General features: G+C 34.1%; 1 protein-coding gene across 4 annotated transcripts in view; it reads right to left on the bottom strand.

Moving 5' to 3' along the window:
* The window catches only part of LOC150104961 (E3 ubiquitin-protein ligase Siah1-like), a 94,422-nt gene that overhangs the window by 25,467 nt on the left and 47,839 nt on the right, over positions 1-21,116 (bottom strand). For all 4 annotated transcript variants that reach the window (XM_090396068.1, XM_090396065.1, XM_090396066.1 and 1 more), the window contains exon 5: positions 12,993-13,099. In XM_090396068.1, the coding sequence (XP_090252194.1) occupies positions 12,993-13,099 (107 nt within the window). The remainder of the gene's footprint in view (positions 1-12,992; positions 13,100-21,116) is intronic.

The raw sequence follows: 21,116 nt of genomic DNA, 5'->3' as shown, positions 1-21,116 counted from the left end.
TATTTAATATAAACCAATTATTTTGGTTTATATTAAACTGAAGTTTTACTTTAACAAGATAGCTGTTTCCATACTTTGTATAATGAATACACACACATACACACATGTACATACAGCATCTAGAAGAAGTGGGTTTGGATGCACTGTTTGAAATTTTTTTTTGTTCTACATGCTTCAAAAAGCAACTTGGTAAAAAAGGAAGATACTGGATTGTTTACAGCTCCTTATTCTTCAATATGAAATTCCTGAGTCATGTTAAAGGTGAAGAAAAATTTCTTCTGCCCTTTAACATGTCGCTCACATTTGGACATCAAAATTGTTTGATATTTTTCTTACAAAGCATGAGAAAAATCTGTAGTATTTTGATGTGTTACTGCAAGATTTCAGGCATTATTTTTTTTTTTTTAATACGGTGAGTGATATCCCACTCCCTCTTTATCAATATCTCTCTTGCAATATTTGTCTCTAAATTTTCAGACCAATATCTTGAAGCAATTCAAATTTATTGTTTTAACTATAAATATTTCCACTTGGAAGAATAAGATCTATAAATCAGTGGAAGAAACTGCCATAAGCAATCAATTATCCCCTTTTCTGGTATTTTTTGAGTATTTTGATGAAAAAATAAAAAATAAAAAAATCTATATATCCAAAGCTAGCCAGTTGGCAGACTGGATAGCATACCCACCAACCAACCAACAGATCATGGGAATGAATCCCACTGTGGGCATGGATTTTTGTAAAAGCTTGTTCTGGATGAGCTTTAAGCTCCTTGAGTTTATAGAGCTCTTGTTTAATTCTTGTGGTACCAGTACATTGACAACATTTTTGCCATCTGGAAACATACAGATCAAGAATTTCAAGTATATCTACAAAAAATCAATCCTCTTCCAGAGATTAAATTTATCCTCCAAAAGGAATTATAAGCAATATCCTTTCCAAATGTTCATTACCAACATGAAACCAATGGCTCCCTTTCCACAATGGCTTGCTGCAAACCATCTTCTTCCAGATGCTGTGCACTATACCAGTTCACATCATCCATCCCAACAATATGGAATATTTTTGGGAAAGAAAATGTCAATTAACAAGAGTTCGTGAGAATATGCTCTTCTGAAACATATTACAACCATATGCATAATTAGAATTCTGTAATGTGGAAAGAAATGGCTAACTTTTTTAATGTTACCTCCATGTTGCACATACTTACTCAGCATGGAGATGTTTAGAGATTTGCTTCTCGGTTTAACAGACCGTCTGAACAGAGGATAAGTTACATAGAAATGGAACTGAATATCAGCCAAACTGATAATTAATTTATCAGTGTGATTTCTAACTACATAAAATAATCTCTCCACTAATTCAAGCCATTACAAGCCATCTCAACTGTTAAGCAAGCTCTTGTCTCTCAATGGCTATAATCCAAAAGTGACTCAAAAACTGACCATTTTTTTCCACATTGCAGAATTCCTATTATGGATGTGAGAGGCAATGCTGAATGAGCTGCAATGGATCTCAGTAAGTTTCAGCTCATTACAACCTTCAAACTTTGCACTTGAATTTCCCACCTTCAAACCTACTGCAACACATTCAGAAACACCCATCACATGCATAATTAGAATTCTGCAATGCGGAAAGAAATGGCTAACTTTTTTTTAGTGTTAACTCCATGTTGCACATACTTGCTCAGCATGGAGATGTTTAGAGATTTGCTTCTCAGCTTAACAGTCTGAATACAGAATAAGTTACATAGAATGGAACTGAATATCAGCCAAACTGATAATTAATTTATCAGTGTAATTTCTAACTATATAAAATAATCTCTCCACTAATTCAATTTATAAGTGTTATAGTTGGAACCTGGTACACACACACACACTGTTAGAGCATGCAGTTATAACAAGTGCACTTGAATTCCCCATTGTTCTTTTGGAGGAAAAAGGGTACTATGCACTAATAATTTGTGAATTAGTTTTAGTTACTGAAATATTTTTGTATTTTCACATGTTCTTTCTTCTTTTACAGTAATAACATAATATTCCTCCTCTAATAGTAACTTCACTCACTCCCTCCTTCAACTCTCTTAGGTGTACCGGGACAATCATCCTCTTTCCAATATCATGCATCCTTATCTTTCTGAAGATTACATGAGTATAACTTTAACAACCCGAAAGAGAGGGGTTGCTCAAAAATCAAATCTGAATAAATGGTAGGCCATTAACTGTTTAAGGAAAGCAGAGAAGTGACCAAAGCTTCTAACCTGATGTTTTCTAGTGGTGTACACTCTGTTAGTAGGATATCTACCACGATACTGATGAATTGGCAGTTTGGAATTTTTCTGACTAAACTGTATTCTGCGTTGGCTTACACCAAAAGACAATGATGTTACAACATGCAGAAATTCCATGTTGGATGGGCAGTTGCCTGTTAAACAACCCCACACTTGCTCTTTTCTTTAGGAACACAGAGAACAGTAAAAAATGTCAGCTACCAGATCAAACTCAAATTCCAGATCAGCAGAATTCAAGATAAGCACCATCAGCATAAGAAGTACTAACAGCAAAGAAATGAAAAAAAAAAAAGGTAGAACAAATACAGAAGTGCTATCAACATAACTGGTGTTACCAAAACAAAAACAGGCAAAATTCTTCTAAATAACTATTCTGGAAATAGTGTTCGGGGGGGGGGGGGAGTATCTATAGTATTCATTAAACACAAATATTATATTTTTTGAACTGCAGGCAATTTTGAAGTGATGTTAACAAACATCAAAACTGGTCAATGAGACTGTTTTTTTGTGACCCCTACTCACAAAAGGTGTAATGGAGAAATAAACTTATAGTATACTAAGCACTGTGGGAATGCTAGGGGAATGTTATTTTTCACATAATCTAGAAATTCTGCTCTAGAAACCAAACATGCAACTTTTTCCACATCCAATAAGCAGAGTAGTAGTACTATATTGGGTGATGAAATTCATCTCCCACTTAGATATTCACAAACATCCATGCAGAAGAGCCTATGATCCCAGAGTGGGTTATTACTGAAAAGAAATGGAATTTTTCCAGTCATCAGAGAAGGCATATAACATAAACAAAAAGGAAAAGCTGGTCCTTTTTTGGAGATCTAAACAGTCAAGTCAGCTACTGAAACAAATCCCAGTTCAACATCAGAAGAGTTGTAGATGGGAACCATCAACATAAGAAGCATCAATGAAAAATAAATGGAATTAGAAGAAAAAATTGGATAGGCACCAGATTAATATTTTGTTACCAAAACAAAGAAGAAAGACAAAAACAGGTGAGAACTTTCTAAGCAACAAATACAAGATGTTATATTCAGCCAACAGCAAAGAGAGAAAAGGAATAGCTCAAGCATTCAACACTAAATATGAAGATAATCATCTTGAATGGCAGGCAATATTAAGTACAGTGATATGGGCAAATATAAGAATGGGGAACTGGACAATGACTTATTTATACTTATGGTTCCCACAAAAGCTATTAAGAAAGAAATGGAGGAATTTTTCGAAGCATTAGTCCTTGTTGGATAATTTAGATCTCCAAAGATCTAAATAGCAGAGTAGGAAATAATTACCAGACATATAGAAATGTTTGGGTAAAATCTGGAAAAAAGAGCAAAGCTAATAATAATAATAGTAATTACCTACTGAATTTCTGTTCAGCATGGACTAGTTATTACTAATACCATATAACAACATAATGACCTGCACAAATTCACATAGAGAAAAGATGCAAGAAATAAGAAAGTCTCATTGACTGTGTTACTGTCAACACCAATGTTTTCTTGCTGGTTCATGACACAAAAATATATGAGGGTGGTCTGAAAAATTCTCGGCGTAACAATGAAAAAACTAATTTATAATTTCAAAATTATTTTAACTCTTTAACATAATCTCCCTTAAGACTAATACATTGATTCCAGCACCATTATCCCGTCCCTGTAGTGGTTCTCAGTAAGATCTACAAAATACCCCTCTACAGCTGCAATCATCTCTTAATTCAAAGAAAAACGCTAACCAGCACGGTAGAGTTTTACTTTTGGAAAGAGACAGAAGTCAGAGGGAACCAAATCTGGGGAATAGGGTGGATATTCCAACAATTCATAGTGCAGATCCCTTAATTTTCCCATTGCTAAAACACCTTTGTGGATAGGTGTACTGTCCTGAAGAAAGATGATTTTTTTTTTCTGCAAACCGGGTCTTTTCTCACAAATTTTTCGTCTAGCCTGGTTAAAAGATCAGAATAATATTCCCCGGTTATTATTTTATCCTTTTCAAGATAATTAATAAACAAAATGCCTTTAGCATCCCAAAACACCGATGCCATGACCTTTCCTGCTGATGGAACCGACTATATCTTCTTTGGCGCTGAACAACTGACTTCTGTCCACTGTTTTGACTGCTGTTTGGATTCTGGTGTGTAATTGTGAATCCAAGTCTCATCCATAGTAATGAATTGATGCACAAAATCAGTTTTCTTCTTGTTAAAATGCTCCATGCACTGTTCAGAGATTTTCATGAGAGTGTGTTTTTGATCTGCTGCGAGCAAGTAGAGCACCCATCTTGTACAAAGCTTTTTCATTTGCAATTCTTCATGCAAAATATATCCTACACATTCTTTTGAAATGCCTAGTCTCACCAATTTCATGCACTTTGACTCGCCAGTCATCCAATACCATATTCCGCACTTGATCGATGATTTCTGGTGTTGTTACACTTTTTGGACATCCTCCATATGAATCATCTTCAAGGCTCTTACAGCCACATTTAAACTCAGCAGCCCATTTCTCAATTGTCGAAAACGAAGGAGAAGAGTACCCATAAGCTTTTATGAACTTCGAATGAATTTCTTTTGGCATTCTTTTACAAAGAATTTTATAATGCAAGATACTCAATTTTATCCATTTCAAGGGATACAGACAGCTGTATGAAACAAACTACTTGATAGAATGACTTGCAATTTCACATGGATACTTATGACAGGTGTACCAACTTAGAAAAAAAAAAAAAAAAAAAATTGTGCCAAGTGTTACTATCTATGGTCGAGGCCGAGAACTTTTCAAACCACCTTGTACAGAGGATTTGAAACGGGAAGTGATCACCATTTAATGTTGAGCAGGACAAAACTGAAATTTCGACTGAAAAGAAGTGTGTGTAAGAAAGTTTTAAAACAAATAAAAGTTGAATAGCTTTTAGAGGTAAACTGTAGATTCAAATACATGAACATTATTCAAGAAAAAAATGAGAATTTGAAAACAGGAACCAAACTTTGGACATTCAGTGGCAAACCTCTGAAGAGAACATTGATTGATTCAGCCAGAGGAATGTGATAGGTAGTCTGCAGGGATAGAAAAATTAGAACCCCATGGTAGACACAGGAAGTTAAAGAGCCAGTTAAGGAAAAGAAGAAAACATATCAAAAGTTCCTGGCAAGTAAGTCACATTATGCTTAATTCTTAGAGAATACAGAGACAATGTAAGAAAGTGAAGAACTGTGTAAAACTAGCTAAATAAAAGTCATGGAAAGACTGTGGTAAAAAACAGAAAATAAATATCAGGAAAGTGGTAAAATATTCTGGAGGCTATTGAAGAAGCTCAGAAATGGAAGAAAGAGTATATTATAAAAGGAATCACAAATGATAAAGGTGACATCAAAACTGAAGCAATTCTATATGACTGGAGTAATTTTTTTATGTGGTTCCCACCTGCAAAAAGGATTATATAAACTTAAAATACATTCCTACAACTGGTGGGCTAGGGATTTTTTTTCCATTTTTTGTTTTTAATTATATATATATTTTTTTTAGGATTTTTTTCATAGTCTGGAAACCGTGCTCTAAAGACTAAATAAAGAACTTCTTAATCACTTCAGACTTCCAAAAAAGCAGGGCAATGGTCCACACACCAGGCAATGAAATTCAACTTCCACCTAAAGATAATCCCAAACATTTATGTGCATAGCAAGATTTGAACCCACAATCTATTGTTTGGAGAATGGATATGCTAACTACTTGGCTAATAACCAGGCTGGCAAATTACTTTGAAACACTGCTAAATGAAACAAGCAGTGATGGCAAAGTGGTGGAAAACACTTAACAGAAATGTAATGAGGAATACATATCAATACTTGAAATGAAAAAACTATCAAAAACCTGTAATATGGAAAGGCAGCTGGAGCAGATGATATTATTAGTATTATTATCTGAGACCTCCAGGGTGTCAAGGACTCATTGAGAGAGACCATAAATCACCCAAAACCAACTGTCATATCTTCTCTCAAATTCATTCGCACCAGATGCACTCACTACCCCTAAAGGCAAACTGTTCCACTAACTCACTGCTCTGTGAGAGAAAAACCTAGTTCTCACCCTTTGACTGTGAACAAACTTAACTTCCATGGATGTCTCTGTGTTTTTTCCCCACCCTCCATATAATGAAAAATTTCATCACATGATATCCTATAATACCCATTCAAAAGTTTATAGACCTCAATCATATCACCCCCCCCTTTTCTCCTGTTAACTAGAGTCTGTAATTCACATACTCGCAATCTATCCTCATAATCTAAATCCCATAATCCGGATATAATCTTGGTAAATCTTCTTTACCCCTTTCCACAGCTGCTTTATCCCCTTGGAACCTGGCAGTTCAAATCTGTGCACAATAATCCAGGTGTACTTTTATCAAGGCCTTATAAAGAGGCAAAATGAGTTCTATAATCTTATATGTCAAGGTTCCCTTCAACATCGCAATTATCCTCTGAGTTGTATTTGCAACTTTTGCTATATGACCTTTGAACTCCAAATTCCTATCCACCATTATGAAAAGATCCCTAGTTTCAGTTTCTTGTAGCATAACCCTGCTAATATAATATGCTGCTGGAAATCTCATCATGCCAAAGTGCATTACTTTACTAACATTGGAAGCTGAGAATGAATGCCATTAAGAAGGGGGGGGCCTAAATTTTTCTCTCATATGGTGGTGCGTAATGAATTCAAGAATAAGTATAATAGCTGATGCATGTAGCACGTGGCCTTGCTCAATGAGCCCCTGACCCCATGGAGGTGTCTCTTAATAATAATAATATTATCATTATTATACTGATAATCATTTTCAAATTTTCAACCTATTCAAATCATTTTGTAAGTGCTGAATATCAGTAGCATCCTTAATGTCATTATTGTATAGATTGAACAACAATGGCCCAAGAACTGAGTCCTGAGGTACACCACTAGTCACCTTAAATCTGGCAGATTTACACCCACCATATACCACTTTTTGATATCTGTCTGTCAACCATCCACTTGTACAAGTCAAGAGTTTATATTCAAATCCCATACTCTACAGTTTATGCAACAGCCTTTCGTGTAGTATCCTATCAAATGCCTTTAAAAAGTTGACATTATTATAGTGTATCAATTCCCTTTATGCAACTTGGCCATAACATTGTTATGAAATACAAGCAAATTGCTAAAACATGACCTTCCTTTAGTAAACCCATGCTACTACCTGAAGAGTATAGCTTGTTGCTTGTTTGTCTACCCATTTCTGTAAGTGAGTTCTTACCAACTTCTCTAACTTCACTACTACTACACCAGAGATATTGATAGGTTGGTAGTTAGACACATCAGTTTTTGCACTATCCTTTTACAATGGAACTATCATACATTCTTTCCATTCCTGTGGTATCATTCTTGAGCTGAGACTCAAGTTAACACAAACATGTGAAAGGATCTGCCAATTCAGCTGAACATTCCTTTAGCAAATGTGCTGATAGTTCATCTGTCCCTATTGGCAAATTCTTATGAAGGTTATGCAACAGCTCCTCAACCTCATTTTCATGAACATCTTTCTCTTCATCCAATGTAGCATCAACGTACACCATGTTACATGCAAAGTGAGCACTCATTAATTGAACAATCACATTAGCTTCTGCAACTAGAATACCATCTGCATTCAGTAAAGTGATTCTTCCACATTCATTCTTTCTTTTGCTTGCAGCATAACAATAAAATTCTTTTGAATTGCGTTTAGTCTGCATAACCAATTTCTTTTCATACTCCAGTTTTGCCTTCCGCACAATACCCATTACTTTTCTGCCTGAACTTTATATTTCATAACTTCTCATACTCTTATTTTTATGATATTCTTTCCATATCATCTTCTTATGGATCTCTTGCTTAATAAGATTGCATATCCATTTCACTCCTATTTATTCTTTATTCAACCTAAATTCCACCAGAATGCTCAAATATGAAGGAATAAAAGTTTTCAGTAGTTCCATTCATGTGCTGTCTCCTATCTAGGAGATTGACTACCATGATATTACTCATGGTTAACTAAGGGTGTAACGACATGTGGTGAGGACCCTATCTCTTCCACATATTGCCATAAGCATTCATGACTGTAGCCGTGCGTGTGTTCACAGGGCTGGTTTGCCTGTTCTGAGGGGCTAAAAACCTGAGTTTCCAGTTTTTCTACCCTCTACCTCTGTAAAAGACTGGCTAACTCACTTTTAGTTGAAAGAGACCAGATAAAGGTTCCTCACATCATCGATGGGAATCGAACCCAGATCCTTCCGACAAAAGGGCTTCGTCTATACCGACTGAGCTACGGAGGCTCTTTTTTTCAGTAGTTACACTGCATAATTCAGAAGTCCTGGCCAGTACATCAAATTCTAGATGATTGGAGTAGAGCTCTTGTATGAGAGTTTCTTCAAATGAAGATCTGAAAAGTTCTCAGCCTTGACCATAGACGGCAACACCATCAGCAAGTTTTTTTCTAAGTTGGTACATCTGTCATAAGCCCCCATGTGAAATTGCAAGTCATTCTATCAAGTAGTTTGTTTTATACAGCTGTCTGAAGCAAAAGTGTTGTCTGTATCCCTTAAAATGGATAAAATTGAGTATCGTTTGGTTATAAAATTCTTTGTAAAAGAATGTTTAACAACAAAAGAAATTCATTCGAAGATCATAAAAGTTTATGGGCACTCTTCTCCTTCTTTTTTGACAATTATGAAATGGGCTACCGAGTTTAAACATGACCGTACCAGCTTTGAAGATGATTCATGTGAAGAACATCCAAAAAGTGTAACAACACCAGCAATCATTGATCAAGTGCATGAGATGGAATTGGATGACCGGCGAGTCAAAGTGCGTGGAATTGCAGAAACTATAGGCATTTCAAAAGAATGTGTAAGATATATTTTGCACGAAGAATTGCAAATGAAAAAGCTTTTGCAAGATGGGTGCCACACTTGCTCACAGCAGATCAAAAATGCACTTGCATGAAAATCTCTGAACAGTGCTTGGAGTATTTTAACAAGAAGAAAACTGAATTTGTGCATCAATTCATTACTATGGATGAGACTTGGATTCACCATTACACACCAGAATTCAAACAGCAGTCAAAACAGTGGACAGAAGCAGTTGTTCAGCATGAAAGAAGGCATAGGTCATGGCATTGGTGTTTTGAGATGCTAAAGGCATTTTGTTTATTAATTATCTTGAAAAGGATAAAACAATAACTGGGGAATATTATTCTGATCTTTTAACCAGGCTAGACGAAAAATTTGTGAGAAAAGACCCGGTTTGCAGAAGAAAAAAATCATCTTTCTTCAGGACAGTGCACCTGCCCACAAAGGTGTTTCGGCAATGGGAAAATTAAGGGATCTGCACTATGAATTGTTGGAACATCCACTCTATTCCCAGATTTAGCCCCCCTATGACTTCTCTCTCTTCCCAAAACTCTTCCTCGCTGGTCAGCGTTTTTCTTCAAATCAAGAGGTGATTGCAGCTGTAGAGGGGTATTTTGCAGATCTCACTGAGAACCACTACAGGGACAGGATAATGCAGCTGGAGCATCGCTGGAATAAATGTATTAGTCTTAAGGGAGATTATGTTCAAAAATAAAAATAATTTTGAAATTATAAATTCATTTTTTCATTGTTAAGCCGAACACTTTTCAGACTACCCTCGTATATAGGGTAAATGGAACATTATACACATCAATACATGGTCTATATTTGACTTGGAAGTCAGCAGTTAGAATTGACAGAAATACTGGAAGTATGGTGAGATGTAAAATCAGATATGCATCTATATAGTTCAGATTATGACAGAAAGTGATAGTAAAACTAATAGTTATCAAACTTAGTTCTTCTCTTTATGCAGATGATGTACAACTGAACACATCCAGTGCCAAGTTTCCTGGATTCTCTAACAAAATCGAATAATAGCTACAACAAATTTGCCTTGAAAACCATAATAAAAAGATGAATATTATGAAAATATACAGGAACATAGAAAACTCCAGCTGCATTCTCAATGGAGAACCTATACAAGCGGTAAAATATTTATGCCATTTAGGCACAGTTTTTAGTGAAGATGGCAAATTAAATTTGGGAATAAACAACAGAATAAACAAAGCTTATTCTGACTAAATTTTTATGGAATAAGAGAGAAATTAGCCAAAACATTAAACTAATAGTATACAAGGCAGATTTCAAACCAGTTTTATGCTATGGATCTGAGAGTTGGGTTAGAAATAACACACTTGATCAAAGATTAGAGATACAGATATGAGAGTTCTGAGAAAAAGTAAGAATCTGAACAGATGGTATCAAAATTAAGATGTTAGGAAGGAACCTAACATTGTTAGTATTCAAGAATGTGTTATCAAGGCTAATCTAAGTGGTATGATCACTTAAACAGAATGGAAGAGTAAAGATTAACAAAATAAGTGTTTGATGCCAAGATAGCAAGTAAAAGAACAAATCATTCAAATGTGTCTTAGGAGACAAAAATGTTAGATACTACAAAATTGGAATGCTGACAAGTAACAGATTAATTTGGAGAAAATTGTTGATAGGAGATTAGTAATATGTAAACTTAATCATGAAATATTGTCACAGTTACCTGTACACTCATTAGGATACATATCAGGAAATTGATGATATGATGATGATGATGAAAGAAGAGTTGCACAGGGATGACCTCTCTAACCATATTTGTTTAACCTATGCTTGAAGGAAGTGGTAAGAGTCCATCTCAGAAAAAAGTGAGAACATTTCTAAGCGTAGGAATAATACCATATAAAATATGAAAATTATATATTATTAACACATACTTGCATGGACTATATATATATATACATATATGCAATGCATATAAATTTCAGAATAATTAAAAAAAAAGGAAGAAAAGAGAAGAACTTAAATTAGAACCATTTAGGTTGAAAAAAAATTTAATTACTTAAGTGTATTATTAATCATCATCATCATCATCAAATTCCTGCCATGTACCCTCAAGGGGTGTACAGGCTATGATAGTACTACATGAAAAATTTACATCATTACTAACTTCCTATCTACAATTTTCCTCCAAATCAGTCTGTTACTTGTCAAGACTCCAATATTATCATTATCAGATCTTATATTTCTATCGTCTAAGGCACTGTACCGTATCAATCCGCCTATATCTTGGTCTTCCTCTGGGTCGTTTTCCTGCCAACCTGGCAGAGAACACTTGTTTTGCTAATTTTTCCTCGCCCATTCTGTTTAAGTGACCATACCACCTGAGATTAGCTCTGCTAATGCATTCCTGCATGCCACCAATGTCAAGTTCTTTCCTAATATCCTCGTTTTTAATATGATATTGCCATTGATGCCATCTGTTAACGCCTCTAATCTTTCTCAGGACTCTCATATCTACGGTCTCTCTAGTCTTTGGTCAAGTGTTTTACTTCTGACCTAGCTCTCAGATCCATAAGTTAAAATTGGTTTGAACACTGTCTTGTATACAGCTAACTTAGTGTTCCGACTAATTTCTCTCTTATTCCATATGAATTTATTCAATTGACTTCCTACCATACCAGCTTTGTTGATTCTGTTGTCTATTTCCATATTTAATTTACCATCTTCAGTAAAAATCGTGCCTAAGTAGCTGAAATATTTTACTTGTTCCACAGGTTCCCCGTTCACAACACAATTGACATTTTCAACAATTCTACCTATTTTCATTGCCTTTGTCTTTTTAATGCTGACCTTCATACCATATCTATTACAACAGTTATTCAATTTAGTCAGGGACTCTTGCAAACTTGTAGCGGATTTATTTAGAAGTATAACATCGTCTGCATAAAGCAATGAGCTGACATTAACATCTCCAATTCTGATATCATGTTTAATACCACATTTATTAATAATCATAAACAAGTTAAATTATAAAGAAACTATTAATTATGAATCAAGATTGCTGACTATAACTAAAATACTTATCTTTTAAAATATTATTTTTTTAGACATAGAGACTTGACTATCCAACAAAAGAAAGAGAACAAAGATTAACAGCTTTTCAAAAGAGGTATTTTATCATAAGGCATAAACCAGAATGCACTAAAAAAAAATAAATAAATAAAAACACGTTTTTTAATATAATTGTTACCCACAAAAAGTTGTAAGCCTATTGTACATTCATACCATAGATGGGCTAAGGATTCTTTTGTCTATTTTTACATTAATTTTATTTATTTTTTCTAATTTTTTTATTTTATTTTTATACAGTCCACATAAACCACAAAATTCTGCTCTAGAGATAAAACACACCCACACCCACAGTGGGATTCAAACCCACAACCTGCTGGTTGGAGCGCAAATACACTAACCACTCAGCAAACCACTGAAAAGTTTCTGCAAACTGTCAAAAACAGAACAGAAGAACAAGATGAAAATTGAAAGAAAACAGTGATAACACAGATGGACTAAACCTATAGAAATCTAAATAACTTTGCTGCAAATAGACAGGACTGAAAAGCTCTTGTTCATGATACTCAAAACCATTTCTTCTATCAAATTCCATAGATACATGAGAAAGATTTTGTCATAAATATCTGCAAACGGCAATTCAAGCCACACAAGTTTATAATTATAAAAATATCTGAATGATGATAAAATAAATTGTTAAAATAATACCTTGTAGAGTTGTGATTGACTTGTGTGAATGCATCAAATGGGGCATAACCTGCTCCAATGAACCCTGCCATTTACATGAAGCTCCAGGACAAGGACAAGAATAAGGTCTATATACAACAAAATAAAGTTTGGTTAGAATCAAGCATAACTTATTCTAATTCCTTATAAAGCACCAAAGTTAAAATGTTTCAAACAAAAGTAAATAATTATGAAAATGTTAAAAAATTCATAAATATGATTCACAGCTGAACTCTCCTAGCTAGAATCACATAAGAAAGACAATGAGAATAGAAAAGATTATATAAGTGGATATTAGATCCTGCATTATTTGAGTAAATAGAAAAAAATTTTTATTAGTCATTATACTGTATATTTAAAAACTCATACCAACTAGTTTTGCTTATACACAACTGGGATCTTCAGGGTTTATAAAAAAAGCCCCTAATCATAGATAATTACAGAATTGTTTGATGCTGAAAAAAATTGTTACAATAGAAATAAATAAATTCATCCTGACAAGAATGGAAAGTTGGGTGACAGCTACACATGCCATGTGACTTTGCATTTTTGTTAGAATGAATTTATTTTGTTCAAACATAACAACTGGTGTGTTGGCAAAACTAGCTGGTACCTGGTTTTGAATGCATAATGACTAATAAAAACTTTTTATTCTAATTTAATTCAGCTGTTAATTCAACTTAATTATAAAATAAGAAAGACAATGTTTCAGAATTCTAGAAATTATTGTTAATTTCTAGAATTTATATTTATATGAAATAAACAAGCACTAGAAATTTAGTTAATATATAAATCATATAAGACAATCAACAGTTGTAGAAATGAATCAAAATAATATTTACTCAATGTATTTAAATTTTATTTTTAATGAACATGCATATGTACAAATATCTAAATTATTTTGAAACATTTTTGATTGTAGTCTATTTATCTGATGCAAAGAAAAATAATTTTTCAATGTGTTCAGAATCAAAAACATAGCACTTTCTTGTAATAAAACAATTATCCAATGCACCAGCTACACTATGAAATATTTAGTTGTTTGAACATTATCATTAAATTTTTCATTAATTAATTATTCTGATTACTATTGCACCGTTCTTTATGCTTTCGGTGTCTCATCAATAGAGCCCACTACTTTCAGACAACCAGACCAAACCAACCTCATGAACCTCAAACCTGCTGCCATAACCACCACTATCCATTCAAAGTGTAATAAAAATTACACTTTGAATCATTCCTTCTGCCATAAGGGTAGTGGTTGCACATCCCATTCCAGATATATCACATCTAGAATCCCTTCTTTTTTTATTTGCTTAATCTCAAAAAATATCCTTGTCTCATTCTGCCACATTTGTTTACTGCCTTTGTCACTCTCCACATTTCAAAATCATTTTACTCTTCAAATTTTTATCCATGAAGCACTATTTTCCTCATCCCAACTACCAAACAGTAAAGAAATCTTCAGATTTTTTGGTGGTCACACCCCATCACCCTCTCTTTTCCAATTCCTCAGGTGAAAGATGTACAGCAATCCCTCGATTAGTGCACCTAATGCGTTCTTTAAAACAGGCACATTAATCGAATATAATAACCTATGGGAAAATGTATAATTCGTTCCTCAGATTTCATTTTTGACCCTTAATTTTTTTTATAAAAGAATTCTGGTATGTCTCAGTGCCTAGTTAAAGGAAAACTATGAAGCTGAAAGACAATAAAACATATTCAGAATATAAATATATTATTCTGCTTCTTAACAAAGTATTGAGCTAACATAGTTTGGCGGGCATTCTGTTTCTTTTTTTTTCATACAACTGACGGTATGACCCTATTGCCTCTTCTACAAATTTTACTGGTTCTCTCTTCACCAGGGTCGGTCTCTGAGCATTGCTGCTTAAAAACTTCGATTGTACAAAAATTATTTTCAAATTATTTCTGTGAAACCTCTTTGGGCTTGTCAGTGATTAAATTTTCTTTATATTCTTCAGAATCTTCCCACTGTGTATCTAAATTTAGCAGATCGAAATCACTCAACTTCTCAGAATGAGATTTAATTAACTTAGATTCATTTGAAAACCCTCTAAAATCATTTGCACAACATGGAAGAATGTGCTTCCAAACGGCGTACATATTGCTAGCAGTAATTTCATTCGACTTTGCGACTTTATAATCAGGCTGAGATTTCTCTGATTTGGGTAGATAAGTCTTGGAAGGCATTCGCTTCCAAAAAAAGACCGGTTTCACCAACATTAAATATTTGTTGATCACAATAGTCTCCTTCTTACACAAATTCTTTTACTCATGATTAAAAGTTAGGAAAATAATTTAAAATAAAAAAGTAAGAAAAACAATTGCACGTGATATGATCAGCAAAATGCTATTTAAAGCAACGACATAAATTTTGGCAATAAATTTGGAACATAGTGTACATGAAAATAGTGTAGTATGCCATTAAAAAATAACTTTGTAAAATGTTTCAAATCGGTAACTAAATTATTTCATCCTGGTGAGTGATTTTTTAAATAATTAGCCATAAAAAATGTATAGATCGAAAATTTTTAAAATCTGTAACATTTATTTTTAAGATGCATATAGGCGCACTAATCGAATTTGGGTATCGAAAAAAAAAAATGACGCACTAATCGGGGGCCCATTAATCGAGGGATTGCTGTATTTGCTATTAATAATGCAAACAGCCCACTTGTCCACCAAAGAATGCCTGCCATTTTCTCAACAACCTTAACCTTTTCTTAACCATTTCTCGTACCAAGCATATTCAAATACATAATCTACCTTGTCTGCAGCTTTTCAACAATACTTAATGTACACTTCCATTTTTACAAAATGCCCTCCAGTAACCCATTTCTGGTCTTGTTTCCTTTTGCACTAAATGAAATAACATCTGAAATCCCCCCCCCCACTTTCCACTCTCCTGATCCAAAACACTTATTCTAAATAAGTTACAGAAATAAATTTTGCTGAAATGAACCTGAAATTCCATTCTATTCAGAATCCTCTCTATCAAAGAAAACTTAGTTCAGCAAACGTGCCAAGACAATCCAAGAAAAAAATTCAGTACATCAAAAGGGACTTATGACATTAACTCCAGAAAGTTTTTTTTTTTTTTAGATATTATTTCTGGAAAATTTTCTATGTTACTCCTCTAAATAAATATTAATTTTTATGGCTATTTTTGTTTAGGAGTACTCTTTTTATGATGGCATTGGCTTTTTACTCAAATTTTTAGGGCATTACTGATGTTTTAAAGATATAGATATATGAAGAATATAAGGAAGGAATAATTTCGGACATACCTTTGTAGGATGTTCCTGGTTATCATTTTAATGAGCGACATCTGGTGTATGTCAATATTACTGAAGTATGACTGAAAGGAAGGAGAGGGTGAAAATGTGGAGATAAAGAAATGTCAGAGAATTGCGAGTAATACACAACGTATGTGAAATTTAAAAACCCAGGTTTTAAGCGTTTGTAAGGAGACACAAGCTCCTTGTCTTCGGAACTCGTTGGAAAAGTGGAGGCTATGTCATGTGGGCTTGGTGTATTTGTGTTGTTTTCTATTGTTCAGAGTCATGATCTAATTTTTATGTTTTAGAGCTTCCAACTTTCTGAGATTATATAGGGGCGTGAACGTTTATTTAGTTTTTGTCACATTTTATGGCAATTGTTTTCAATATTCTAAGCATTGTTTCATTTTTCCATATGTCTACTGTTTCCTGTTTCGTTTTCCTGTATGTCTACTATTACACCTTTGTCGATTTGCATGCTTCTATTCAAGAGTATGGAGTGCTCTTTCTGTTTTTCCTGTATTTTGTATTCTGTTTTTCTTTTGGTTATTACATTTCTTATACTTAGATGTTCTGGAATTGGTATGTTACAGTCTCAGAAGTGTTCCTGTAGTCTTGCTCATAAAGATCTGATCGTGGAACATGTGTAGGTGACATCACACAGTCTTGTTGGCAAGGAAATTTGTGTTCTAGTATTTCTTTGTATGTGTGAGATTTTGTAGGTTTTAGAAGTGTTGCCAATTTTTGGTTCAGGGTGAACACTAATTTATAGTCAGTGTTTAGAAATGTATTTCTAGGTTTTGTGTGTGTTCTGGATGTATGGCAGTTTAATGTTTTTTTTGCAGTTTTGTTGGCATAATTTATTATCTGTATTGGGTAATTTCTGCTTTTAAAAATCTGTGTTAATAAATTGCACTAGAATGACTGATTTTTTGATAGAATAAGGATGATACGAAAGTGGAGGTTTCTGTGGGTAAGTAGTTCTGGAGATAGTTTTTGGTATTGAGACCACATGTTTATTAAACAAAAAAAAATAAAAGAATAAAAAATCCAACAAGTTTCATTCATCATAAGACTGATGATGTAATTGATTTTATACACCATTACCCCTGATGATGTAAGACTTATATCACTTATATCATCAGGGGTAATGGTGTATAAAAGTTTAACACAACAACCAAAGATTAATTGATAATTAATAGTCCATTAGATGTTTTTTTGACTTCATAACTGTTCATTAATTGAGAACCCGAATACAAAATGATACATTTGTTACTGTATGCTTGTTGGAACAATGCTAGTTGTTGCCACGTTCTGTGGCTCACATGTGTTATGTCCGAGGCAGTTAAATTTTTGGTGAAGGCAGACCACACTTGTGTAAAATCAAGCATTCACAAAAAATATCAAGATTCCTACATCCACCAAAACCTTCACATCATCCCATGAAAATAACCAGGCGTCTATCAGATTCACTGTTCTTGTGGCATCTGTTATGTAGGCCAGACGGGAAGGTCAGGAGAAATCTGCACATGGCTGAACATATAAAAGACATCAAAAAAAAAAAGAAGGGAACACAAATCAGGCTTAGATTCCACACAACTACTACTGGCCATCAAATACTCTGGCAACAGACAAACATGTCATATGTTGATAAGAATTGTTTCACAAGAAAATTTAAAGAAGCTGCAAAAATGCTTGGAATCCTTACACAGTGCAATAAAAATCAAGGCTTGATTTTACATCAAGTGTGGTTTGCCTTCATCAAAAATTTAACAGCCTCAGACCTTGGATATAACACACATGAGTCACGTGTCATGCCTCAGACATAATACATGTGAGCCACAGAATGTGGCAACAACTAGCATTGTTCCAACAAGCATACAGTAACGAATGCATCATTTTGTATTCGGGTTTTCAATTAATAAGTTATGCAGTCAAAAAAACATCTAATGGACTATTAATTATCAATTAATCTTTGATTGTTGTGTTAAACTTTTATACATCATTACCCCTGATGATGCAACTCTTACGACGAATGAAACTTGTCAGGTTTTTTATTCTTTTATTTTTTAATAAATATGTGGTCTCAATACCAAACACTATCTCCAGAAGGATGATATGAGTTATAGTAGAGGTAATTTCCGATATGTGTGGGCTTGTGGAATATATTTGTGGCTATTTTGTTGTTTGTTCTAATTAATGTCAGGTTTAGGAAATTTATGGATTTTTCATGCTCTATTTCTATAGTTTGTTGCTAAGTTTTAAGGGGAGCTTGTAAAGTGGTGATGCATGTTGGTTCTCCAATGCATAGAATGTCATCCATATATCAGCCATAAAAGGAGATGCCAGATGTGATTCTATATTTGATAGGAACAATTCAGCTAATTGTCCACTAATATTTTGGCCCATAGGAGTCTGAAAATTTGAATATAGGTTTTTTTTTTTTGTTGTTGTTGAGCAGTTTTACTAAGAATTTTGATAAAGGTAATGTGGTGGTGTTTCTGTATGAGACTACTGGGCATACCGGGTAACCATCTTTATGGGTTTTAATTTGTCCAAATGTATAGAGTATGTATGGTGCAGGGTGTTGTGTTTTTCATTGTTATTTTATCTATCTTGTTTTGGTTTTTTAAAACGTGTAGTGGGTTGTTAATTTGTTTTATGAGGTTGGAGGCAGGGCTATTTAGGGCTTTTTGGAATGTGTTTTGATCATTTAAAATAGCTGTTATTTTATCATGGTAATCTTATCCATGTTTGGCACTCATTTTGGTGGTATTGTGAAGTTTATGTCTAATAGCCTCATACAAAAACACCACCACATCATCTTTATCAAAATTCTTAGTAAAACTACTCAAACCTTTACTAACCAAGTCAAAATCAATGATAAAAAACACAGATGACCTATTTCAAAAATAAGAAACCTAACTATCTCACTACATTGGAAGCAATGTAGTGAGATGGACATTCCCAGAACATTAGACATCATACATACATTACTCACAGAAGACCACACCCTGGGATCACGAACAAACTTAACACCAGCGACATCATAAACCTGATAAAACTAATAATCTCAGCAAACTTTTTTAAATTTACCAACATCTATATTCAGTAATAAAAATCCAGACAACTCACTCTATCCCTTTGTACTTTGACTATACTGCATGTTACTGCCATAACATCATGCAAAGAAAAGTTGACCTCCTGGCATCAATTTTCTCCTGAAACTTCTATACAAATGACATTGGAAAATCATCATACACTAAACCAAGAAAAGCATATTGCACAGTTCCTTCCAAGTCTTTTTTTTTTTTTTTGCAGAAAGAGATCAAGAATCTTTAAGTATTTAGATAGTGTCTTCTAATTTGCATTACCCACTTGTAGACAGAAGCCACAGAAAAATCTGGAGAAACTAATGTAGTCACTCCTGACATCTTGGATTTCTAGATTAACTTACTTAGCAAACTATCTTCTACCCATAATTTCGTAGCCAGTTTCCTCTCTAGTCATTCTATACTATAAAATGATAACTTCCTGTTTTCAGATTTCCTGACCAATGCTTCTGTGGTTCTACAGTTTTACATTTTCACATGCCTCTTCCAGATATATAATAGGACCTTCTCTCACTAACCTGAAATCTTGCCCATCTTCATTCAATCACTTCATATGACAACTATGCAAAACTCATTTCTAATTTCGATAACCACTGCCTTAGACACTGATCTCACTGCTATCATCCTCCATTGGGACAAGAATAAACATGTAAACCTAATGCCAGCAAAACAGTTGTTTATTTGTTGTAAGAAAGTTCTCATTTCAATTCTCCCCCATTCCTCCCTCACCTTTGATAATATTCAAAATTAGGTCTTGATTCTTTTTAGTATGACTCATACTCTAGCCTTTCCTGACACAAACACATGACATCCATAGTTTTTATCCTAAAAAAAATTGTCCTTTCCCATTTAAGATGATACTTTTCACCTGGAAACGGCCTAATCCTACATAAATCCCAAATTCAACTAACTTTAGGATTCTGTTCTTGCATTTGGTGTGGTGCACGAAAAACTTATCTAAAAATTCTTGATGCTATCTGGAAGGAAAACAATCTAAGTAACAGATAACTCCTTCCCAACCACTTTCTCACAATATTCTGTTTTACTATATCCTTGAAACAGCTTTAATAATTCTTACACTAGAAAATAACAACTGAATGGCAATTGTGCTGATAATGGAACATACAATTGCTAACACTTCTACTTTATATGATCAATTTTTCATTGCAATATTGTTTTGTCTTTTCTTTATTCCTTCTTTACTTTTAACCTTTTTCTTTTTATTATTTTGCCCTTCTCTTGTATTCTAGCTTATCTGTTTCATCTACTCTATACTATAAAATGATAAGCTGAAATTGGAAACGGATGTAGGCTGTAACATTTTTATTAAGTTATTTGAAACGTTTTGAAACTCAGGAGCTACCCTCAGTGTCGAGTCTTCAAAATTCGAGTCATCGGAATTCAAGGAGAACCAGCCTACCAGTCCAGAACACAGGGGTTTGGGTGCCATAGCGGCCGGGGGGGGGGCAGAGATCCCCTTTTGAAGACTACCCTGAGTGTCGAGTCTTCAAAATTCGAGTCATCAGAATTCAAGGAGAACCGGCCTACCAGTCCATAACATGGGGGGGGGGGGAGTGCCGTAGGTGTCAGGGGGACAGAGCCTCCTAGTTTACATATAATTTATACTTTTATTTTATTATGCACTGTTGTGGCTAAACATAAGAAATGTCATGACAGAAACAAACATG

The sequence above is a fragment of the Typopeltis vanoorti genome, chromosome 7 (assembly GCF_054136105.1).
Source record: "Typopeltis vanoorti isolate ZY-2024b chromosome 7, IOZ_Tvanoo_1.0, whole genome shotgun sequence".
Classification (NCBI taxonomy): domain Eukaryota; kingdom Metazoa; phylum Arthropoda; class Arachnida; order Uropygi; family Thelyphonidae; genus Typopeltis; species Typopeltis vanoorti.
This window is presented reverse-complemented; position numbering and strand designations above follow the sequence as displayed.